Raw genomic sequence first — 26,825 nt, forward strand, 5'->3', positions numbered from 1 at the left:
ACATCAACTAGTTTAACAAAAAGCATTAGACGTGTAGCTAGTTCTACTTTCCTTTCACGAAATCACTGGGTTTAAAGCAAAAAGTTATGAAGAATCCTGTAAGGCACAATACCAAAAAAGAGTTTCTGATGAAACCTTTGAGTTTTCTGAGTATACTGGATCTGGATTTCCAGGTGCTTATTAGCGATCTGTTAGAATGTGAGTAGCACAAGGAAACACCATGCATTGCCAAATACAGTTTTTATGTAATATGAGTTATAAGTATAAAATTATAATGTACTTATTTGTAACTTTTCACTTCTGCGCAAACAACGACAAGAATACTGCGATAAAACATTTCTTCTGTTTTCCAGATAGCTATTTTCTGGTTGAGAATATCAGACTAACAGTATAACTGGAAGTGAAAATGAAAACGTGTAGCAGTGTACATGGATGTAAACAACGAGTCTATTGGTTAAGGATTTATATTTAACTATGGATAAACATAACCGTCTTTATTTACTGATGTATATTCAGCTTATTCCATAATACTTTAAATTCTACATAGATATACCAGAACAAGGTTTGTTAATGCATCTGTATGTATGTGGGTACACAAGGACTGGAAAGAGCCATCAAATAACTAAGCACTGACATCAAGACAGATAGAATTTTATTAGAGGTACAGTTAATTTAACTTTTGAACGTATGTCGCAAGTTCATCACCAGATTCTTTTGTGGATGGGAAAACTACTTTTCCATCACGCTGATAAGTATCATATCTGATGGAAAATATCTTCTTGAAGCCAAAATACTCACAAGCCTTGATGGAATATATACTACTGCAGTCAGCCCTCATCAGAGGTATCCCTTTTTCTTTTCCAATTTTTCTGTAAAAAATAATAATATAATGAATATGCGTGAAACAAGTTTCAGAAGCATATACATTTTTTGTTGTTGTAGCCTATAATAATCGAATGAAGAAAGTTTAATGGCTGAGTAAATTTTATGTCTGTTCACTAATAAAAGGATGTGATCTCTCTATTTGACCTCAGCCATTCCTAAGATTTGTATCAATTGCTCTTCCGACAAAATTATTTGATCAGGTATTTCAATATGTAATTAAGAATATGTAATTATTTCTCAGTCAACTTTTACAGTGTAGCCTCTCGGAAGATTTACCCGTGTGCCAGAATAGCGCTGAAACCCAGATATTTTGAGCGTCTCATATCGTGAATCCTGTTTAGTACATAGTTTCTCAGGCAGCGCATATCTTACAGTGAACTAGAAATAGTAATGCGTTTGAAATGTTGAGAAACGTAGACTTTTTTCTCATTCTTGATAATTTACACTGTTCAGAACACTACCACTTTGAAAATAATGCGTGCGAAACCGGAGTTTACTAGAACATTGGCTGTAAGACTGTCCCATTATGTAACATATCAAACAAGAAGGAATGCGTCTGAGTCACGTTATTCAAATTAAGTTACACTGTCTGGTACAAAAAAGCGCTGGCAACGTTACGTGTACTTCACAGAAACTCAGTGGGTTTAACAATATCGCATTCAAGTGGAGGCTGGTAGTGTTAGTATACAGCGCCTTGTTTAAATTTAGGAGAAAAGTTGTTTTTTGAAGACACTGTTATATTTTTGACATTGGTAGACTTACTTTTTTGGCGTTACAAATCAAATACCATTCTTTAAGAAAGTACCCCGGTGCCTTGCACAAAAAGGCAACGGCTGTAAAATTACCATTTTAAACTGTTTTTGGAAATATCTGAAGAATTACAAATCGGGTTAATAAGAGGCATGAATCAAATTAGTTCGTCTCAAAGGGTCTCAGGAGGCAGGAGAGGAACTAGCTCTGGAATCTTAAATACGAACCCCCATTTCTTATTGCTAAAAAAAAGAGCAAATTTTGTATTAAAAACATTTTTCGTCGCGTGATACATGGCGCTGTAATACAGAAAAATGAAGATCGGTTAGAAACAGTTGAAAATGATATCATCTCGAGATCATATTAGGATCTCAGGATGTTAGAAAGGTGCTTACTCTAAATCTTTTGTGAGGAAACGGGCTTTCATAGCAAACATCTTGGCTTCATCAACACTGAGGATGCTATACAAACTTACACTCAAGCGCCAAAGAAACTGGTATTGTTACGGTATATTGATAATTTTTACTTATGGACCGTCCGACAGCAACTGAAATAAAAACAATTTCAGTGCCATACGCGTTTCGCCTTTATTTTCTGCAAGGCATCATCGGTGGCCTGGAATATGTACATATGTTAGCTATTTAATTTACATTTTTTGTCACTGTGCCTATAGGTTATAAACAGTTCTGGTGGTTGGTATTTTCTATTAAGTAGTAATGTTTTGAACTGTACTTACAGGTTGCGTGGACAATTTCTTACATATTACGCTCCTGTTGCATTTTTGGTGTTGTTCTTCTTCTTATGAATGCCAATTTGCGGTTTTTTCCCCACATTCCACAGCACTATGAACTGAACGCATGTTTCAATGCAATGTTTTGGTTTCTGTTGCCGACTGTCAAATGTTTTTGCCAAAGATCGAATGTTATTACCAAACTTTCGAGTGTAATTATTGAAGTATCTGTGATCTGATCGTGTATGCCTTTGTGTGTGTGTGTGTGTGTGTGTGTGTGTGTGTGTGTGTTTTGGTGTGATATAATTTTTTTGTGCTGCGTGTGTGTGGTTTTTTTGTGTGGCATAATTTTTTTTTGTTGTCCTTTTTTTTGGCTGTGTGTGGTGTGTGTGTGTGTGTGTGTGTATGAATGTGTGTGTGTCCAGATGGTGTGGGGAAGAGTTTTTTTGTTTTATGTTACCATTTCCTTTATTAAGTGTAGTAGGGAGCCTGCGCTGATGTGTGTTTGTTCATTTATCGCATGTTTGTTTTCTGCTATGGCTTTCTGGATGTGGAAGTTTTCTTGCGTTTGTATAAGATGTTTGTCATGGTTGCTTATTCTCATTATTTTCATTTCTTGTTCCATGTTTGTAGGATGATAGTTATGGTGTTTTAAATGCTCTGCAAATGTGAAATGGTTTGTTTCATACTTCCAACATCTGGGAAAAATCCGCAAATTGGCATTCATAAGAAGAAGAACAACACCAAAAATGCAACAGGAGCGTAATATGTAAGAAATTGTCCACGCAACCTGTAAGTACAGTTCAAAACATTACTACTTAATAGGAAATACCAACCACCAGAACTGTTTATGACCCTTAGGCACAGTGACAAAAAATGTAAATTAAATAGCTGACATATGTACATATTCCAGGCCACTGATGATGCCTTGCAGAAAATAAAGGCGAAACGCGTATGGCACTAAAATTGTGTTTTATTCAGTTGCTGTCAGACGGTCCATAAGTAAATATTATCAATATACCGTAATGTTACACGCAACTGAGGTAGACAGGACTAAAAAAGTTGAAGATGTCAAACTGGTATAGGCCTGCGTATTCAAATACAGAGATATGTAAACAGGCAGAATACGGCGCTGCGGTCGGTAACGCCAGTGTAAGACAAGAAGTATCTGGCGCAGTTGTTAGATCGGTTACTGCTGCTACAATGGCAGCTTATCAATATTTAAGTTAGTTTAAACGCGGTGTTATAGTCGGCGCGCGAAAGATGGGACACAGCCTCTGCAAGGTAGCGATGAAGTTGGAATTTTCTCATTCGACCATTTCACGAATGTACCGCGAATATCAGGAATCCGATAAAACATAAAATCTCCGACGTCGCTGCGGCCGGAATAATATCCTCTAAGAATGGGATCAACGACGACTCAAGAGAATTATTTAACGTGACGGATGTGCAGCCCTTCCTCAAATTGCTGCAGATTTCAGTGCTGAGCCATCAACAAGTGTCAGCGTGCGAACCATTCAATGAAACATAATCGATATGGGTTTTCGGAGCCGAAGGCCCACTCGTGTATCCTTGATGACTTCACGGCACAAAGCCTTACGCCCCACCTGGGTCTGGCAACACTGACATTGGATTGTTGATGACTGGAAACATGTTTCCTGGTCGGACGAGTCTTGTTGGAAATTGTTTTCAATGGATAGACGTGTACGGGTAGGAAGACAGCCGCATGAATCCATGGACCCTGCATGTCAGTAGGGGACTATTCAAGTTGGAGGTTCTGTAATGGTGCGGGGCGTGTGCAGTAGGAGTGATATGGGACCCCTGATACGTCTAGATACGACTCTGACAGGTGACACGTACGTAAGCATCCTGTCCTATCACCTGCATCCATTCATGTCCATTGTGCATTCCTACGGACTTGGGCAATTCCAGCAGGACAATGCGATGCCCCACACGTCGGATTTCTTACCGAGTGGCTCCAGGAACACTCTTCTGAGTTTAAACACTTCCGCTGGCCACCAAACTCCCGAGACATGTAAATTATTGAGCATATCTGGGATGCCTCGCAACGTTCTGTTCAGAAGAGATCTCCACCACCTCGTATTCTTATGGACAGCCCTGCAGGATTCATGGTGTCAATTCCCCCCAGCACTACTTCAGACATTATTCGAGTCCATGCCACGTCGTGTTGCAGCACTTCTGAGTTCACGCGGGGGCCCTACACGATATTACTCAGGTGTGCGAGTTTCTTTGCCTCTTTAGTGTATTACATAGCCAGACAGTTCATCTATTCCGGGAATCGAGGATACTGACGATTTTTGTCTATTATCGACATTGGTACGGGAAAGATAACGGTACCAGATATCCCAAGACTCTCGAGAATGTTTTAAATCCAAATTTGAAGTCTGATAACAAATTGCATAAGAATTTCTTTTGCCTTTGATATAATTAAAAATACCAATTTCGGATTTTTTCGGTTGCTTGTGCACTTCAACTCTGCTTCTTGCCAAATTTCATGACTAGCTCAACGGGAAGTATCCTGTCGGTTTTGATGAGTGGGTTTTTGAGTACCAGAATGTCTGACATAAATGGCTGTGTCTTTTTATACACTGACTTAGAAACTTGTACTCTATAGTCTACTCGTTCCTGAGAGAAAGGGCTCTTAACAGTTGCACAGATACACAAAACAGATAGACAGACAGACAAAGCGATCGTCTAAGGGTTCAGCTTTCACGGATTGAGCCACAGAACCCTAAAAATACGTTAAGTCTCGGCAAATCGCACGAGGTCCAGGAATTTCGAAAAAAGTGCTCTGCGCATACTGTATGAACACTAATTCTATACACATCACCAATCGTTATATCAGGAAGTAGGATGGATGGCTCCGAACTACTTGAACTTTTTTAGATAGATATAAATAGCACCCTATGATGATTTTGTTTCAGATATTTTTCTCTGATGAAACAACTTCTACGAATCGTCTATCAACTAAATCGGCATTATATCGATTATTAATCCCCACTGGTTAAGGCAAGTTGAGCGTCATCTGTGAAAGAAATTATACCAATAATGTCGACAAAGTAAAGCAGTTTTCTGCTATAAGGAACCTGATTGTAGTTAAAGATTTCAGAAGAATCACCTTTCAAACTTCCTGGGAACCTAATCTGATTTGTATTTCTTGGGATCCTTTTTTCAACGGTTTTTAACCAATTTTTATTTGTGTCAGTTAGAGGACGGAACGAAACTGGTGGCAAATACCCAAGTTACGTATTTTTTCCCAGAGAATCCGAATATGTAGTAAAGAAAGGGGATTTCTTTTTAAGATTTCCAAACTGATCCCCCACCCCTTAGAGTTTCGACGGAGGGTCGAGTTCCAGATGAACAACTTTTTTCCGAAGCTTTCTCAAATTTTATTTGTAGTTTTCGAGTTGTTTCCAAAAACAGTTTTAAGCGCCTCATCCCGTATACAGGGTGAGCCAGCTGCCCGTACTGCCGTCATCTTATGCAACCCCTAATGTTATCATAAACCAGGAGCGAGATTTTCATATTCTCTCGCTCGCTGCAGAATTTCCTTGCAGGAAATTTAATGTAGTTAAATTTTGTTATGTGATATGTTTTCGCTAGGAGCTGTAGTTTTCCAGTTATCCAAGAAAAACGTACTAAAATGACCTTCAGACCCCCATACTCACACTCACGCACCATCTCTCAAGAGTTCTAGTATGTTGTTCATGGCACTCCCTCCTACCACTGTACAAATATTTCTGATAGCACAAATTATTTCCCACATTCGACCTGTTTTGTCTTCATTGACTGGCCTCATTACGCCACGCGCTTATTCGAGCACATACAAATTGTAAAGTTGGAGTATGTGTAAATTTTACCTAACGATTTTGTGAATTTTACTAACATAGAAAAACAATTACATCGTTGCAATTGTCGGCCTTCAGACTACTAAACTACTATGCTTGTAAGGTTTGAGTTTAGATCGAATTGCCAACGTAATTAGTGTTATCGTAACGTTTACATAAGTCATATTTCGTTCTTTACTCTTACCGACACGTTTAAATTAATAATGTTAACGAAGTAGCCAACTACGCCGGTGGCGTAATAGCCAAATCTATAGAGATAAAAAATGATCGAATATTGGGAATAGTTGGTGGAGTCGCAAATTTTTGTACAGTGGTAAGAGGAAGTGCCTCAAACAACACCCTAGAAATTCTGACTGATGAGGGATAAGCGAGAGGTGGAGGTGCGTTTGGACGTCACTTTTGTACGTTTTTCTTGAGTATCTAAAACCGTTGCCATCGGCGAAAACATATCCCAACGCAAAATTTAACTGCGTTAAATATCCTAGAAAAAGCTCTATTCACTTTTTTTGTCTAGGACTAACAGTTTGCGCGTAGTGAGTATGAAAATCTCGAGAGTGGTTTACTACGGCAAGGTATAACATTGCGGGTTGTATAAAACGATAGCGGTAGAGGCAGCTGAACCGCCCCGTATAGGGTCGGCAAAATACGAACGTCCAGTGAAATATTTAAAAGACTGACTCGGAATTCACCCGGCCAATGAACAGGGGAATTGTTCCCTCACGTAATATGCTGAAAACCGTGATTTCGATGCACCAATCGTTTCTGTCACATATCTGCGCATGCGCTTCTCCTTCTTGCTCCGTCGCGAGTACCTTCCTGCGGCATGACGTTTGAGAGAGGGGAGCAGGAATGTACAGATGTAACAACAAAAAATGGCGCTCACGATGAAACAGCACGTGTTCTCTGTCGAGTGTTATGCAAAGCGTAATTCGACGAAGGCGTGTGCTGAACTATTTGCACAAGGAGTTACGACTTTTAGTGTTTTGCAAAACCTCTAGCAAAGTCTGCAGTGCAGAACTTAGCGGCAAAATGCCGCGAAACCGGCTTGGAAGTGAATAACAACTGTGACTCTCTGGAAAGTGATCGAACACCAGAAAGGATTGATCTATGAAGTGGCTGGGGCCAGTTTCATTTTGTCCACCCCATACACGTCATTATACCTCTTCCTACTCGTTATAACAGCTACAAAGCCTACATACAGTGGTCAAAATAAATGTTGCATCTTGCTTTATTGTTAATACTGGAGATGATAGGAAACAAAAACTTATTCTGTCTTGTCAGGTAGAGGCATAAGAAAACAAAAATAAAAGTAAGCACATTTCTCTCTGATAAGTACAAACAAAAAGTAAAGACAAAATTTTACAAAATGTTCCACTGCAAACATTATAATTTCTTCTCACATTTGCTTTGTGTAACACATTGTTTATGAAGCAAATTCAAAATAGTACAATGAAGGCTTTCGCGACCAGATGTTTCAACTGCTGAAAATTATTCCAGGTTCTATGGCGGTGGTCCATGGAACTCTTCTACCCCTGACGCTTCGTCCAGAGCTACGCTGGACATCTTTGGAGGTGCTACTGGTTGTGCTGAGTCTTTCTGACTGATGAGTCAGACGTCAAAGAGCAGCATAAATACTGTGAAAACTGGGCTTGGCCTGGATTTCACGTTATAGCAGAGATTAACCTTGTCAAAGATAAAATTTAACTGTCGATCATAGTATGTCAAAGATAAAAACTTCTAGTCGATTCTGTAGCACCACTGTCCATATATGACACTCAGCAATATATGGACAGTGGCACTACAGAATCGATTAGAAGGTTTTATCTTTGACATACTATGATCGATAGTTATATTTTATCTTTGACAAGGTTTCTCTGCTATCGCGTGAAATCCAGACCACGCCCAGTTTCCACAGTATTTATGCTGCTCTTTGACATCTGACTCGTCAGTCGGAAAGACTCAGCACAACCAGGAGCACCTCCAAAGATGTCCAGCGTAGCCTTGGATGAAACATCAGGGATAGAAGAGTTCCATGGACCACCGCCATAGAACCTGGAAGAATTTTCAGCAGCTGAAATTCAAAATAGAACATTGAAAAATGACAATATTAATGAAAAGGACAGACTGTTATTCACAATATAGCATAAATATTGAGTCGCAAAAAGACATAACAAAAGCTCCACTAAGCACCAAGCTTTCAGGAAAAGGTCTTTTGTTGCTCGCCATATAGCAGAGATACTGAGTCATGGAAAGGCATAACAAAAAGACCACTAAACACTAAGCTTTCTGGAAAGTTCTTCTTTTGAAACAGAAGACAGCATATACACACATATTCACGCACAAAGGATTTATTAGTGAGGGGGCGGGGGGCTGTGGTAGCCGCCGGAGAGGTGGCCCATGTTTGAGTAAAAAAAGGATTTGACATGAGGCTGGGGGTCATGGAGAATGGGAGTAGGTAGCTGCCCCCACCCCTCTTCCCACCAAGACAAACAGCAAGTTCATTACTCAGGATACCCATATGGCCAGAATCCTAAAGGAAATCAACTGAACAAGCAGAATTCCCAAGATTGGTGAGAAGAGGTCGTGGATGGCAGAGCCCAGGAGGCGGTGGGAAAAAGCACCGAGCAATTGCCTAATGGCCACTCATTGTACATAACAAAATTTGGGTGAGTGAGGACTGCTTAATAAAGCAGAGGGGCCCCAATAGATTGCTATCAATTCCACAGTAAACATATTATATGTGGCAAACGAGAGATGGTGTTCCATGCCAATAGAAAATGTAATCAGCGGATATAGGGTCATCAGTGTAAAAAAACGAGAGGAAAAGGAGGGAAGATGGAAATCATGGTGGGGAGAAGTGAAGTGGTGCCCATCCAGTAAACCCATCCGATGGTCAGCAGCAGGTGGGTGATGTCCCTAATCCACAAAAATAGGAGCAGGGGAAGAGTGAATACTTATGGTATAGAAATCAGCAGCTGGGACAGCTGAACCAGAAAGAGGGAGATTCCAGCATTAACCAGAAGACTACCAACAGGCTAGTGTGAAAGGCACCGGTGGCTAAATTGATATCATGATGTGAACTGGGTCAAAGAGGAGCAGTGTGGAAGGGGCAATGGGTCAACAAACTGGACAACCATAGTCCAAACGATACAGAACTAACGTCCGATAAGGGTGAAGAAGAATTGAACGATCTGTACCCCAAGAGTTGTGGGCAAGGAAGTGAAAACAGTGAACCTACAGATGGCAGATATGGATCAACCAAGTAAGCTGGTTGTGAAAAGGAAGACCCAAGAAGTGGAACTGGGGAACCATGGTCAGGTATTGGGATTTGCAGTAGAGCTCCAGATCAGGATGGTCATTAGTACAGTGACAAATTCATTACCCTTGACTCTAGGGGAGAGAACATATTGACGTGCACCAGATGGCACCCTGAACCTGTCATTCCACAGAGGCTCAGAGTGGGAGCTAGTCCAGATACAGAAATCATCCACTTACAGAGCAGAGTCTCATGAAGACCACAAGTTCATTAACAGAATGAGAAGAAGGACACTTAATATAGAGCCCTCTGGAATGCCGTTCTGCTGTGTCTGTGGAGAGATGAGAACAGTGCCATTTTTTTGTCACATTGATCATTCAGAGCATTAAGTAATGGGAGAGGGGCCCCAAAGACCTTACTCATGGAGTGTAAGTAGGATTTGTTGGCATCGAGCTGTGTTGTAGCCCTTATGAAAATAGAAGAAAACTGCAGCAACATGGTGTAAACAGCACCTGGGAGGTATATAGAGGGGAGTCAGCGCATTTGAAAGCCCAGCAAGGAAACCTGGCTATCAGGAGGCTGGAAGGAAATGAGAGAATCAATGGGAAATGGTCGCTGTCACAGAGGTCATCGTTTGGCGACCATTGTAAGGAAGGAAAAAGTGGACGGGAGGAAAAGTGAACGAAAGATAATGACAGAGAAAGTGCCATATGTGGCACTAAAATGAGTAAGGGAAGCATCATTAAGAAGGTATGTGTCGTGGTCTGCAAAAAATTGTCAATGAAGAGCCCCAAACTAGACGAAAAAGCACTGCATGTGCATTAAAATCCTTAAGCAGAAGGAAGGGAGGGGAGAAGTAGCTGAAAGAGGGCATTTAGTACACCAACTGTAGGTGGTCTGTCATGAGGCAGGTAGAGACTGCAAACTGTGACCGCTGTGTCCAAGTGAATCCAGGTGGCAACTGCTTTCAATGTGGTACAAAAGGGGATCCGTGTACTAACGACATTTGTATGTACCAATGTGTGAATGCCACTAGAAGCCCTAAAAGGGCCGACCTGGTTCCGACAAAGCATGGAACCCAGGAAGGGTTGGTGAGTGAGCATCAGTAAAATGAGATACCTGGAAAGTGACACAAGCTGCTTCGTAAAACGAAATAAGGGATTGAAACTGTGGGAGCTGATGGTAGTACTCGTTGCAGTTCCACTGAATAAGGATGATATGGGATCCGAAAGGAAGCTGAAACAGCTGGAGCCAATCACACTATCGGGTCACAATCCATCACCAACTAGGACAGGGTGACATCCATAAATAAGAGGTCAGACTCAGGTTATGAGGTGGGAGGCCTTGTCCTGTGTCTTCTTTTTCTTCTCCTTCTCCTCCTTCATAGGTCAAGGAGGGCAGGGCACTGAGGAAGAGCAGGCTTCTGCACTTCTGGAACTGAAAGGGAGCAGGTGACCTTGGGATGCATAGATAGTGTGTCCCATGGTCGAGTTGTGGCAGCAGGCCTACAGCCTGGGAGACATGAGGGAAGGGTCCTGGTAGGAAGCCCTATTACCAGCAGGCATCGAAGAAGGGAGACACTGGGGAAGGGAAACAGTACCTGCAGGGCAGGGCGTGGGAACTGCAGGAGAGGTGTGGGGTGGGACGAGTGACGTGGAGGGAGGAGGGGTAAAGGATATAACAGAGGCATAGATGTCATCGACACATGGTGAAATTGGTCATATTTCTGACGATCCTCATCATAGGATAAATAATCAAGGAACATATACCCCTGTATCTTCTTCTTATAAACCAGACAGTCTGGCGAACATGGTGATGGTTCTGACAATTAACACATACTGGCGGTGGAACACGGGGGCTACTCCCATGGAATGAGTGTCCACATTCACCACGTAGAGGGCCATCGTACATTGGGAAGACATGGGCCCAAAATGCAAGCACTGACAACACCTCAAGGGTGGCGGGACGTACGGTTTCACTTCACACCAGTAACACACAACCTGGACCATCTGTGGGAAGGTATCTCCCTCAAATGTCAGAATAATAACGCCAGTAACAGAGTGATGATCCTTATGACCTTTCTGAACACATTAAACAAAAAGAATGGCCCACCTTTCCAGACAGGTTCAGAGTTCCTCATAAATTTGAAGGATGAGGCCCCTATGAAAAATGACTCCCTGAAACACATTCAAAGACTGGTGAGGAGTAATGAACACTGGGACGTCGCCAAGACGGTTACAAGCATGAAGGCTTGCAGACTGGCTGGCAGAAGAGGTTTTAATCAACAGTGAACCCAACTGCATCTTATTGAGAGACTCCAATTCGCAAAATTTGTCTACGATATTTTCCACAAAAATAATTGCTCGTTGATGGTGAACGTTTTCCCGTCAGTGTTAGTGCAGAGTAGGTAGTGGGGAAAGTGTTTCAGTCCGCAGCTCGTGGTCATGCAGTAGCATTCTCGCTTCCCACGCCCGGGTTCCCGGGTTCGATTCCCAGCGGGGTCAGGGATTTTCTCTGCCTCGTGATGACTGGGTGTTGTGTGATGTCCTTAGGTTAGTTAGGTTTAAGTAGTTATAGGGGACTGATGAACGTAGATGTTAAGTCCCATAGTGGTCAGAGCCATTTGAACCATTTGAAAGTGTTTCACCCCAAGTTGACGAGCTTTGCCTTCCTCCCAGGGTGTAGCCAGGGAAGAGAAGACTGCAGGGTCATATGAACAGTTTAAATATTCCATTAACAACTGAAGAGATAGCCATGGAAGAACGTCCCGTATTTTGGAGCTTAATACGTTTCACAGGCAAAGCATCCACCCTGATACCATCCAGTCAGATTGGGGGCTCTTGTCATGAGTGCCACCCAGACATGACAAGAGTCTGTCACAGCGGCCACTGCAGGCCTTTCCGATGTTCCAGAATGACAAGCAATCTCTCCTAGGCATACACAGGGACGTGGGGAGGCAATGCTTCAGGCATCAGAAGTGTGATCCCTGTGTTGCCAGGGGGCTTGGTGACATAGTGAGGTGGAGGAGGGTCTATGGTGAGGCAGGAAGGAGGGACTGAAAGAGAGAGAGGTTTCCACATCATAAATGCTAGGGATGCTTCACCAAACGGCTCACAAAGCTATGAGGAGACAATGTAGACATGGTGGTCAAACCCCAAAAGGAAATCAAAGACGTCAAAAAGGAAGGTTGAAAAATAAAAGGCAAGGGAAACAAAATCTGAAGGAAGACAGGAAACTATGTGGACAGCCAGGTCGTCATAAGTAAGAGTATCTTGACAGGGCGAGGAGGGGGGAGAGGGGAAGGAGCGAGAACAGGGAGGGAAGGGCACGGGGAACGAAATGCAGCACAGGAAGGAAGAGTGGGCCCTGATAGCTTCGGGATTCATGTGTGCCTTGCATGAATTCACAGAAAAACCGGGAGCTCCTTGGAGGGGGGGGGGGGGGGGGAAGATCTTAATAAGGAACACTATTCAGGAAGAGCTGTCTGGTGCTTATTTATTTATTTATTTATTTGCTACTGACCTGCTGTGTTCAATGAGATCCGTGATGATCCCACGGCGCCTTACTGCTGTATCAACGGATCCCCCGAGGACTTCCACCTGGTGATGGTCGATGTCAGGGTACATGTTACGCAGCTTCTCTGACACCTACAATGCGCCAAATATGTTATTAATGACGCATTCACAAATGATACTTTACCTGCATGAATAAACACACTAACCTTACACTATGTACTATTACAGATACTGATGCAAGGTGTTTACACTTGCTGTAACCCATCCCTGCTGGGACCAGGATTGCAAGAAGAGCGGCCATAACCCCTCAAATCATTTTTGCGTTTGTGTGTGTGTGTGTGTGTGTGTGTGTGTGTGTGTGTGTGTGTGTGTGTGGTAAGCTATCGGCGTCTGAAGCCCAAGATTCCTGTATGCCATCTCCTCCAGTAACGTATACATACAGCAGCATCTTAATTCGATAGTAGTAAGCAGGTTGTCCCACAGATTAGTGATTTAATTGATTGAGGCATAGACTTAACCACATACAAATTAATTATCTTCTAATTTAAAGTTTATTTGTTTGTTTCATCAAACGAGAACACTATTGTTTGTATGGAAGAAGTGACTTTCTGACTCCAGCTGGTGGCGAAAACATCACTTTCTTTATTACGGTGAAATGCTTCTGCCACCTCTCTTAAGCAAAGGCTGTTAACAGTGAATTAAGATTTGCATAAATTAACTGTCAAAGGAACATGTCCTTCGTATATAAACATGCCTTATGGCCCTGGTTCATCCATAATAAAAGACAGACGGATATTACTAACAACCGAAATTATTGCAAAAGGAAGGCAGGTCGTGCATACTCGTTTAACAAGAATCAACACACATGGGAAAGAGCTAAACATAACGAACGTGTTTGTTCAGAATTAACGAAATGCACACGGAGTATTAAACAGCCTCAGTAACATATGACACGGACATTTCACGCGAAAGGTATAGGGAAACATAGTATCAAGGAAGTGTTACTTCCGGAGATCGCGAATGAATCGCCTTTAAACGATATGGCGGAGATAAATGTTTTACCCATGGTACACGGAGAGCTGATATTCGGACATGCACAGGAAATCTGACAAGTTAACGAGCAGGACGTGGTAACCCGGTTCACTGTACTAGACATCCACTCCAGAATCACGAAATGATTGAAGTAACTAAAATAAGACTCATCAGTACGGATTTGAGTAACGTCTAAAGTTATCGTGACGTTGCTGAAATTCACACGGCGCCAGTCTGCTAGTTTCAAACACCGAGTCGCGAATTTAGCATTCTTCACGGCACCAGATTGGAAACGCCATCTGTACTAGAGCGTACTTCACCATTATGTGACCCTGAATGTTTTCTGAACCCTGCGTATTTCGAATTCTGACGGCGCAGACAAAAGAGCACCAAAACCGGGGTCAGCCAGCGAGAGATCGTGATTTGTTGAAACGAGATTTGTCAGAAATCCCATGCACTCTTCTAATTAGTACCAGAGAAGACCGCGTCAAAATATTAGTCACCAATCGGAGCTCTAGTCTTTTCGTTAGAGTAAAGAAACAATGCTCGCCTCTTACCCCTTCCATTACAATTATTTGCGAAACAGCTTAACTTGACCTTCAAAAAGGGCACGTCCTCGATTAGTTTACAGGCAACAGGCGAGAGGAGGCGGGCGTGTGCGGTACCTCATCCTCAACCAGATGCATATTTTCTCCGGTGCATTCCAGCTAAATTTCAGCGTGCCGAACCCCTGCCTTGCATTACAGAACCAGCGGTGGACCTTCTCCGACGTAGTGTCGCCTGTGTAAATTAGGTGAAGAAGAGTCCATTGACTAGAGAGAACAACAGGTGGCCGTGTAGGGCTGTTGATGAAATATCGATATACCCATATTTTTCTCCAAGTGTAACGATATGTATCGGCGATATTCTTCTCCCTCATGTATCGATATCGAAATGGCAACTTCGAGTGCCGGTATTTTTATTTTATATTATATATTTTCGCAATTATCAATAAATATTTGAAATTGTTATAGTACTTGATTTTACCTTCGTTGTGTGAAGGAGTCTTACCTCTTTTTGAACTTTCATCACGTCCAATCTTTCTCTTTGACTCTTTGATGAAAGTATATGTTTCAAGATTTGAAACATGGCTGACACAGCAACTGTTGAAATTCTTCACGGTAATTGCTGACAGCCAAAACAGTTGCAGGATAAAGATTTATTAAAATTCTTGACCAAGGGTTCGGTATATATAAATATACCTTCATCAGAAGTAAAATATCCTGAACAGGAACACACTTTCATTAGCAAAAACTTGGCATTGTTTCCATATTTTCTATTTTACATAGATGTTTTTAACTGGTTCTGATATGTTTTATTTATTAAGAAAGAAGGTTTGAATCAGCACAACTTTTAATAATTTTGATGCGCATGTGTATGTATCCATGGATTTTAATGTGCGCGAGTGTCTGGCACATACCGCAAGTGCCCTCTCTCGGCGAAACTATCTGCCCTAGGGCTTGCACACTCTCGTCACGATAGTTAATAGGCGAAGTACTGATGCTAAACTGTGCTCGCATCGACCCTGTGTCCACTATCATGTTGTATAAAAGGAGATGATGTCTTAACTGCTGACGACGCCTTTGGCACAATTGTTTTATTAATCTCCATTGCAAAAAGTAATTTTAGTAAGTGAGTAAAAGTTTTTGTGCCTGTAATACTCTGGTAATTTTGCGGTTACCTAAGCTATAGTGTTTTTTCTTTCTCATTTCCGATGCCAAGTTTTTGCTAATGAAAGTGTCTTCCTGTTCAGGGTATTTTACTTCTGATGAAGGTATATTTATATATACCGAAACCTTGGTCAAGAATTTTAATAAATCTTTATCCTGTAACTGTTTTGTGTGTCATCATTTACCGTAAAGAAAGTATATGTGGTACAAAAGACGAAAGTTTAGGAGGAGTGTGGGGGGGTGGGGGGGTGTGGCAGCGCTGTGAATGGAATAACAAGATTTACAATGAGTAGACACAGCACGCCAGTGGCGTCAAAAAAACAATTTTTAACACTAGTGTGCTATTTCTTCATATCGACATTCTTCAAAAACAGTTGCTGAAAATGATGGACAAAGATCTAAATGACGAGGTTTTGTCTTTGCGGTAGGCGCAGACGTGTGAGCGGAAATGCTGACGTAATCGGCGCTCGGCTCTACCAACAGAACCTGCAACGTTTACCTCACCACGAAATTTTGACACTACAGTTGCTAGGTCGCTGGTGTTGGTAGAAATGAGAAAACAGAGAAGTTGACATGAAGAGTCCCAGACATATCTTGTATGTGACGATACCGAGCGGCGGACCCATCGGACACCTTTTACTGTGCCACTTACAAATACATGAAGTATCATTTTTAGAAAAGTGGTTATCGGAAAGCGTGAACGTGCATCGTTTTCCTTTCAATTCTTGCTCCAAGGGGATACGCCGTTCGTTAATGTACAGAATATCTGATAATAAATCAATACTTGAATCTACAGCTCTAAAACCGGCAGTATATTTACAGTCTGAAGCCGATATTTTTATGGGCCAGTAAGTCCATATTTTTCCGTTGATATATCGATTCTTTTTCTCAATAGGTAGCGAGGCGATAATGATATTTTTTTAACTATCGATATACTGGGTGTATTTTTTAAAAATATCAGCAGTGCTACTGTGTACATTACGTGAAGGAAGAGTCCAATGTTTGTGAATTGCTATAATAATAACTATAAAAGGTGGCAATTTTATTTACGCACTGTCTTTTAACTAGATATGATGGTATCTGATACTCAAGTACTAATGCAAAGAAACGTAATGATGCTAAAATGCTTTAAATTCTTGCTATGTTTTAATCTTTAAAATTTAATAATTCTCTTCCTGTTAATATTCAATTAATTAACTTACGTCGTTCTGATTTCATAACGCTGACGGCGTTAAAATTTAAAGTTGTTCAGTTCCTGTTTTGTTTTCTTTCAATTGTTGCATGCCAGCGATGGTGCAATGCTGTTCGCTTTCAAGTTTACACATTTATAAAAATCAGGTCCAGGAAACACTTTTGTGATCACGGTTGCGATTTAGACGATATTCGCGTAATTGTAATGATTAAGAGTTACCGTTTCCGAAAGATGCAGGTTCGATTAAAGCTGTGTGGACTTTTGCACGTATAGTGAAAATATTCCTAACACGTCGCGTAACAAAAAGTAACAAGCTAATCAGAACCGTGGTCAAACGAAGAAAACATACGATGACATAAACGTTCTTCGCTATTATTCAGGGCAGGTTTAGATTAAACACCGCAATTTTCAGTCTTTATAAATCACAAGACGATACACTTTAGAGATATTTGTTTTGAATAACTTGTATTTACCTTTTCTTATACAATATGGTGATTGTCCGCAAGGATTCTTTCTCTCTCTCCTTTTTATAGCCTTTATACAGTCACATTACATACATCGATTAAGAAACTTTTCTTTCTCTACCGACCAGTACGAGAACAAAATCTGCCCAGACAAAATGTCTTACATAGAATCAGTTCTCACTTAACAATCATATACAGTTTCGTAGTACAAACAATACTAGTTTATTCCGTGCACTAGAAAGTCTTTGATTCACTGAGGACAAAAATTAAAATAATAAAATTATAATGACATTTTTAATATCTTCAATTCTTCTTTATATCATGAAAAAAAGGTTTGACATCGTCGTAATATTATTTTTCATCGTTGTAGCACTATATCTGGGGGAATAACAGTTGGCCTTATTCAGGATGCACACGACTCAGATTACAGTCTTCTCAGGCGAAACAAATGTTAATAAAATCTGATTTGCCGATTCCCTACCTTGTTAAGAGGAACATCTACGAGGGCGTAGTTCGTTTAAAGGATTACATGTTATTATTTGGTCGAATGTCCCACTTTGCTGAAGCAAGTTGCTACTCACTACCGCTCGAGCGCTCCTAAATGTATCGCGTAATATGGTGATGTGTAACTTAACTGTATCGGAGGGTGAGAAATAGACCCTCAGCAAACTGAAAATGGGAATTCGAAGAGTTCTTCCACACATGGGGCACCGTCTCGTTCAGCATGACAATGCTGCGACATCTGCAGCAACCTTACACCTCCGATTCGCTTTCAACGATCATCCTCCATACAGTCCTGACTTGGCCCCACCCGATTTTCATGCGTTTCCAGTACGAACGCCTTCGAGGACTTCACTTTGATAGTGATGAAGCGCTGGAGCAAGCAGAGGTGAGATTGTGGCTCCGTCAACAAAGATTCTACAGTGATAGTGTCAACAAACTGGTCTCTGAGAGAGATGTGTACGTGGTGACTACGTTGAATAATGAGTATGTAGACATGAAAGATAAGGATCTAGAATATCCATATAGTCTACTTTATTCCAAAACCTTTAAGAGCTTTCACGTGACAGACTCGGGTGCGTTACTTTTTAGCACGCCCTCTGTAATTATAAGTAAATGGTGGTAAAAAATTGGCCAAGTAGAAGTAAGACTCGGCAATGAGTGTTCCGTTCAAACTCAGTTACGCACATATATATATATATATCCATTCCGGGAATCCAGAATCTCAGCGATTTTTGCCTGTTTTGGATATATATATTGGCAAGATATCATTCCCAGAAATTCCATGACCGCATCAAAATCTCTACAGCAGTTCCTCTGACTAGCCTGTACGTACAAAAAGAACCGAGCAGGGAACTTCAGGTTAAACAGAGTAAACGTTAATAAAACCGACAAACCGCAGAAACGGATTTCTGACTGGAAATGGGGGAAGAAAGGGCCTATAAACATGTGTCCGGAAATGGACGGAGTGCGTGCGACGATAACAAATCGTCGCGGTTGGTTGGCTAGAAGATGGGAGGGGAGGGGGGGTGAGGTACCAAACTGCAAGGTCATCGGTCCTGTTCCCGGTAAAATAATTACGCAACGGAAAGAAGAAAAGAAAGTAGACGTACAGCACAATGACAGGAGAATGGAAGAACTAGAAGAACGACAGAAGGCCAACCAACACTACTATGGACGAAACAGGAAAAGAAAACCACAGAGAGACGCAAGAAACAGGCAGAAGGGGTAAAAACAACAGAGCAGATAATCAAAATATCCACGGGTGTACTGCCGGTCTACAGTGTCCAACGGGCACAATATTTCGGCGATCATACATGTCGCCATCATCAGGTGAACTGACGGACTGAGCTCCTGTGAACGTGCCGGCACGGAGATCCGTACGCTATGGCTGCTCAGGGGTAACTGGGTTCGGTCGTGGCAGGGGCCGATTTAAATACCCTCCGCCCGCGGCGCACTCACTCCGCCGTCCGCGTCCCGCGCCACGATCGCGCGGTGGAACAGATTGCGACGGCGTCTGAGATGACGTCGGTGTGATGGCTCTGTCCGCCGTGGTCGTCACAACTACACGTTTGCTCGATTTACTCTCGATTAACCCAATCGCTGGTTCCCAAGCCTTGCTAAGATTATAGCCAGAGTCACGGTTTATGAGGTCGTCATTGGTGCGAATTTCGATGGCCTCTCTAACAACGCTGTCCCAGTATCTCGACGTCTGTACCAGAATCCTCGTGCGTTCGTACTCCATAGCGTGAATTTCCGACAAACAATGTTCAGCGACCGCCGACTTGCTCGGATACATCAGTCGAGTGTGCCTCTGGTGTTCACGGCATCGATCCTCGACGGTACGAATCGTCTGACCAATACACGACTTGCCACATTGACACGGAATCTGGTACACGCCGGCCTTCCTCAAACCGAGGTCATCTTTGGCGCTCCACACCAGTGCACGAGTTTTATTCGGAGGACAAAACACAGTTCCGACCCGGTGTTTCTTCAGAATGCGGGCGATTTTCCCCGAGGGTGCGCCTGTGTATGGGATAAACGCAGTGCCTACCTCCTCCCTCGTGACTTCATCCATCTCCACAGGTTGTGCTGTAGTGGGTGGGCGGAGAGCACGTTGAATCTGCCACTCTGAGTACCCATTTTTTCAAAATACAGTTCTCAGATGTTCGAATTCCTGGGGTAGACTCTCTGCGTCAGAGATAGTGCGTGCCCTATGTACTAGAGTTTTAATTATCCCATTCCTCTGTGAAGGATGGTGGCAGCTGTCTGCGTACAAATACAGATCAGTGTGCGTTGTCTTCCGATACACCCCATGGCCTAGGGTGCCGTCAGGCCTTCTCTTGACCAAGACGTCAAGGAAAGGTAGTTTACCCTCCGTTTCAGTCTCCGAATAAAACTCGTGCACTGGTGGGGAGCGCCAAAGATGACCTCGGTTTGAGGAAGGCCGGCGTGTACCAGATTCCGTGTCAATGTGGCAAGTCGTATATTGGTCAGACGATTCGTACCGTCGAGGATCGATGCCGTGAACACCAGAGGCACACTCGACTGATGTATCCGAGCAAGTCGGCGGTCGCTGAACATTGTTCGTCGGAAATTCACGCTATGGAGTATGAACGCACGAGGATTCTGGTACAGACGTCGAGATACTGGGACAGCGTTGTTAGAGAGACCATCGAAATTCGCACCAATGACGACTTCATTAACCGTGACTATGGCTATAATCTTAGCAAGGCTTGGGAACCAGCGATTGGGTTAATCGAGAGTAAATCGAGCAAACGTATAGTTGTGATGACCACGGCGGACAGAGCCATCACACCGACGTCATCTCAAACGCCGTCGCAATCTGTTCCACCGCGCGATCGTGGCGCGGGGCGCGGACGGCGGAGTGAGCGCGCCGCGGGCGGAGGGTATTTAAATCGGCCGCCACCGTGACCGAACCCAGTTCCCCCTAAGCAGCCATAGTGTACGGATCTCCGTGCCGGCACTTTCACAGGAGCTCAGTCCGTCAGTTCACCTGATGATGGCGACATGTATGATCGCCGAAATATTGTGCCCGTTGGACACTGTAGACCGGCAGTACACCCGTGGATATTTCGATTATCAAATACGCCAGGAGAAACTCAAGAATCACAACAGAGCAGATGACTGTGGCTGGCCGAGCACGAGAATTTTGTTTTTGTTTTTTTTTTTTTTTTTTTTGTTTGGGGTTTAAGGGCGCTCAACTACTGAGGTCATTAGCGCCCAGTCACAATTGTTAGAGCACATAGAATCTAGTAAAACTCAAGGGGGGGGGGGGGGGACACCAGAAAGTTCTTACAAAGATGCAGATAAAATAAGGAAAGAGTTAGATGTCTTTGGACAAGCCAGTCAAAGTAATGAAACGAAGAACACGAGCAGCTGCTCGAGCGTCATCAGCTAAAATATCCGGTAAAGTAGATGACAGAGACAGGACAACACGAAATTGACTAAAACGGGGACACGACAATAAAACATGGCGCACTGTTAATGTATGACCACAAGGGCACTGCGGGGCTGGGTCACCGGAGAGCAGGTAGTGGTGGCTAAACCGGCAATACCCAATCCGCAACCTGGTCATGGTCGGGAGGAGGTTGTCCAAGCAGTTGGGAACGGTTTTACCGCCCGGAGCTTGTTTCCGTGAAGTGATGACCAAGTATCCCACCACAACGACACAAGCCTCTTACAAACAACCCCACTAACGTCAGATGACAGGACACAATGGGAGGCTGGCCGAGGCAGGAGGACTGCAGCCTTGGCTGCGGCATCAGCAGCCTCATTCCCAGGCACTCCTACATGGCCGGGAACCCACAGAAAGCTGACAGGAGAGCCATCAGCAGCAGAAGAATGGAGGGACTGCTGGATCCGTTGCACCAAGGGATGGACCGGATATGGAGCTCCAAGGCTCTGAAGAGCACTGAGTGAATCAGAGCAGAGTTCATACGATGAATGGCGTTGGCAGCGGGCATACTGAACGGCCGACCATGAGAATAAAAAGGAAAAGCCAGCCACTCTGCGACACGTTAAGACATCCACCCGAAAGGCATTAGAGTGCCGAACACAAAGGGACAAAGGGCGTGCGCTAAAACTGATATAGAATGATAAAACCCGTAGTCACGTATAAAACGTAAAACTAAATTAGCTGATGAGGCGTTGCCAGCTAAAATTAATGGCAACGATTCCGGTAAACGAAAAGTACGTTGCAAGGCAGCCAAAGAAGGACAGCTCATCAAGATATGGACCACTGTCCCCGGGCGCTGCACCGACTCTGAGGTGGGTCATCACAGCGCAAGAGGCAGCCATGTATCACCCAAGTGTGGCCAATGTGAAGCCGGCAGAGAACCACAGAGTCCCTGAGAGAGTCCTGCATGGAGGACTGCCACATGTTCTTAGTCTCCTTAATGGCACGCAGTTCTTGTGCAAGCTGAGGTTATGCCACTTCGTCTCCCAAAGCCGCGAAACCTTGCGGCATAGTATTGAATACAGGTCAGTTACAGAGAAGCCGATCTCCATAAGCGGTTTCCGCGTAGCCTGTTTGACTAGCCTGTCGGCAAGTTCGTTACCTGGAATTTTCGACGTGACCTAGGGTCCAGACAAACGCCACTGAACGACTGGACCGTTTCAGGGCATAGATGGACTCCTGGATGGTCGCTACCAAGGGATGACGAGGGTAGCACTGGTCTGTAGCTTGTAGGCTGCTCAACGAGTAAGTACGCAGAAGAAACGACTCCCCAGGGCATGAACGGATGTTATTGATTGGCGACTCCACGGCGTGTTGTGTGTACCACGACCAAATAGTGGATAGAATTGGAAGGAAAATCAGCATTGGCCGTATTTTCTTGTTTTATTGTCAGCAAAATCGATTTTCGGTCACTTAGTGACCATCCTCAGTGCTGTAACATACAATTAAAATTGGTAGGCACTGGTATCAAGCTATAACCAACGAGCCGTCGGTGCAAACCACTTCGTGGCCTCGGTAAATGTCAAGAATCGAGAGGAAGTGGCAGCCCAGAGCCGCGAGGTTAACTGAATCCGTAAGAGCCATGTGAAAGGTCCAGGCGAAACCGTGGCCTAGGTGTACACCATGGAGGTATACGTGAATGGACCTCATAGGTGGTAAAGGCAAGTACTCCAGTTCGGAAAGAAGGAATCAGACACGAACTGCGATTGGAAGCCCTGACCTGGGGCGCCGATGTGAGAGATGAACCGCCGTGGGTGGGTAAAGGAGACAGTGATTCGGATGCGTAGGAGAACGGAAAACAGGGCAGAGCATCCACGTCACAACAGGTGTTCCAAGTGGCTCCCATAGCATACAATGCACGCGTTCTCACATCACATCATGGATTGCCGTGCTCTTTTGCACGTTCTGGCCTCTCTCTGAATAGGGTCACAGGCGTCGTGAACACGCTGTTGAAGGGACTGCATATCACGAACTGACTCAGCACACACAACGCTTTTCAGATGCTCCCACAGGAAAATATACAGAGGGTTTATGTCCTGTGATCTAGTAGGCCATGTTACAGGGCCTCCGCGTCCTAAGCGATACTCGGGGAAGATGATGATGAGGTTTCGGCGAACTGTAATGAGGAAGCACTTGCCTGAAGCGATTTAGGGAAATCACGAAAAACCTAAATCAGAATGTCTCACACGGGTGTTTATTAATGTTCACCCTGCTTATGTAGGTATAGAAGATTTGATAAAATATTTTCTATTTGGTTATTAATACATGGCAACAGCATACATTATTGTTTACATGCAGTAATAGTCGTCTGTTATGCTTTTGACGGATAATGAATGCAAAGTAGACATATCAAAAGAAGTTTTACATCACCTGGCTTCCCAGAGTTTCGGAACCTGTATAGAAAATTGTAATAAAGATCAACATAAACATCATTTCCGCCATTTTTATTGCTAATGAAAACCACACATTGTATGTTGTACCACCATACAGCGAGACCTTCAGAGGTGGAGGTCCAGATTTCTATACACACCGGTACCTCTAATACCCAGTAGCACGTCCTCTAGCATTGCTGCATGCCTATACTCATCGTCGCATACTATCCACAAGTTCATCAAGGCACTTTTAGTCCAGAATGTCCCACTCCTCAACAGCGATTCGGCGAAGATCCGGCAGGTGGTTGGTGGGCCACGTAGTCCATCAACAGCCCTTTTCAGTCTATCCCAGACATGCTACATAGGCTTCATGTCTGGCCACTCTAGTCGAGCGATGTCGTTATCCTGAAGGAAGTCGTTCACAAGATGTGCACGATGGGGGCGCGAACTGTCGTTCATGAATACCAGTGCCTCGCCAATATGCTGCCGATATGGTTACACTATCGGTCGGAAGATGGCATTCACGTATCGTACCGCCGTTACAACACCTTCCATGACCACCAGAGGCGTACGTCGGCCCCACATATTGCCAACCCCAAAACAGCAGGTAATATCTACTTTCCTGCATTCGCTGGACTGAGTGTCTAAGGCGTTCAGCCTGACTGGGTTGCCTCTCCACACGTCTCCGAAGATTGTCTGGTTGAAGGTGTATGCGACACTCATCAATCCTGAGTGGTCCATTCGGCATGTTGTTGGACCAATCTGTACCGCGCTGCATGGTGTCGTGGTTGCAAATATGGACCTCGCCATGGACGTAGGGAGTGAAGTTGCGCATCATGCAGCCGACTGCGCACAGTTTGAGTCGTAATACGACGTCCTGTGGCTGCACGAAAAAGCATTTTTGAACATGGTGGCGTTGCTGTCAGGGTTCCTCCGAGCCATAATCGGCAGGTAACGGTCATCCACTGCAGTATTAGCCCTTGGGTAGTAGCGAGGGATGTCATCGACAGTTCCTGTCTCTCTGTATCTTGTCGAGAGCCCTTTCTAGCACAAAATAATAATGCGGGTGCGATAGAACCGCGGTATTGACCGTCTAGGCATGGTTGAACTACAGTAACAGGAACCATGTACCTCCTTCCTGGTGGAATGACTGGAACTGATCGGCTGTCGTACTCCCTCCGACTAATAGGCGCTGCTCATGCATGGTTGTTTACATCTTTGAGAGGGTTTAGTGACGTCTCTGAACAGTCAAAGCGATTGTGTTCAAATGGCTCTGAGCACTATGGGACTTAACATCTGAGGTCATCAGTCCCCTAGGGAATGCTCTGAGCACTATGGGACTCAACTGCTGAGGTCATTAGTCCCCTAGAACTTAGAACTAGTTAAACCTAACTAACCTAAGGACATCACAAACATCCATGCCCGAGGCAGGATTCGAACCTGCGACCGTAGCGGTCTTGCGGTTCCAGACTGCAGCGCCTTTAACCGCACGGCCACTTCGGCCGGCATCAGTCCCCTAGAACGTAAAAGTACTTAAACCTAAGTCACCTAAGGACATCACATACATCCATGCCCGAGGCAGCATTCGAACCTGCGACCGTAGCGGTCGCGCGGTTCCAGACTGTAGCGCCTAGAACCGCTCGGCCACTCCGGCCGGCAAGGGATTGTGTCTGTGATACAATATCCATAGTCAACGTCTATGTTCAAGAGTTCTGGGAACCAGGGTGATGCAAAACGTTTTTTGATGTGTGTATGCCGCAACGTCAAAAAGATTTCTGATGTGATATAATTACAATTTAACACTTTTCAAATGATTTTACTTGTACTGTGAAACCTTGCTTCTTTCCAAATTTCATTATTCTACGTCTAAGGGAGGTACCCTACAGGTTTTGATGAGTGCGCTTTCGACATCAAAATACGAGACAAATCACCAAATCATTTGCATGAATTAATTTAGAAGCTTAAATTTTTACGCCGCAAAGAATCAAAGGGTTCGGTGTGTGACAAATTTGAACTTGATACACCAACCTGATCCAAAGGAAAAAAGAGTGTTAAAATGCTGGACAGATAGATAGATAGACAAAGTGATCCTATAAAGGCTCCGGTTTACTGATCGAGGCACAGAACCCTTAAAAGGAGCTAGCTATTAGACTGATTAAGCTGAAATAACTGGCGGAAATTAGTACTTAACGACTGTTCATCACATTTGGAGGGATATGTCCCTTAAATTAGCCGCTTGGTCTAAGGCGCCTTACCACGGTTCTCACAGGTCCCCATGTCGGTGGTTAGAGTCCTCCCACGGGCATGGATGTGCGTGTTGCCCTTAGCGTAAGTTAGTTTAAGTTAGATTAAGTAGTGTGTGAGACTAGAGACCAACGACCTTAATAGTTTGGTCCCACAGGAATTTATCACCACCGCCATCACCACTATCCCTCACAGTACAAATAGTGAGAGGTACGCCAGCATCTTTCTATCATCCCTTTATTAATTTCCCTCTGTGTTGGCTGTTGCCGGAAACAATTTTAAAATTAGCTGGCTGGGAAAAGCAGTAAGAAGTGTAGACCCATATCAATGTTAATTGTGTAAGAATACAATGGCTCGCTTCATTCTGGGAGGCTAAAAGCACAAAGAGGTTGAGAGTTGCAATATAACATGAAAAGTCAAGAAAGACAGAAAGATAAGGGAGATCTGACCGATTTCTCAAGATATTAGATTCCTCTACCACCTGCAAAATTTTGACTGTACAGATTCCGGACACACTGCAATCAGCGTTGGTTGGTCAACATCTTCAGCTGTAACATCACTGTGTATATATCAGGACTACTAGTCACCCTGTGGGGCGGCGGGTGGAATAATTGTTAATGTTCCTATTATTTACTTAATGCTGTTGTTTGCCGTTCTCAACACTGGCTCTCTAACTACAATATTGGCAACCAGAAAGTGATTAGCAAAACGTGAAGCCTGTAATTAGAATTCCTAGTGCCCACTTCATCTGAGAAATACATTTATAGCTGCACCTTACATCTCTGACGAATTAGGAGATTGTCTGGGATTCATAATCAAAAACCATTC

General features: G+C 43.6%; 1 protein-coding gene across 1 annotated transcript in view; it reads right to left on the minus strand.

The window, feature by feature from the left end:
• Positions 1-576: 576 nt before the first annotated feature.
• Positions 577-26,825, minus strand: part of LOC124717237 (arylalkylamine N-acetyltransferase 1-like) — a 71,073-nt gene continuing 44,824 nt past the window's right edge. Inside the window, exons 4-5 of the mRNA XM_047244040.1 lie at positions 13,013-13,137; positions 577-869 (exon numbers count right to left, since the gene is read on the minus strand). Of these exons, the coding sequence (XP_047099996.1) occupies positions 668-869; positions 13,013-13,137 (327 nt within the window). The 3' untranslated portion in view covers positions 577-667. The remainder of the gene's footprint in view (positions 870-13,012; positions 13,138-26,825) is intronic.

Source organism: Schistocerca piceifrons, chromosome 9 (assembly GCF_021461385.2).
Source record: "Schistocerca piceifrons isolate TAMUIC-IGC-003096 chromosome 9, iqSchPice1.1, whole genome shotgun sequence".
NCBI classification, from domain to species: Eukaryota; Metazoa; Arthropoda; class Insecta; order Orthoptera; family Acrididae; genus Schistocerca; species Schistocerca piceifrons.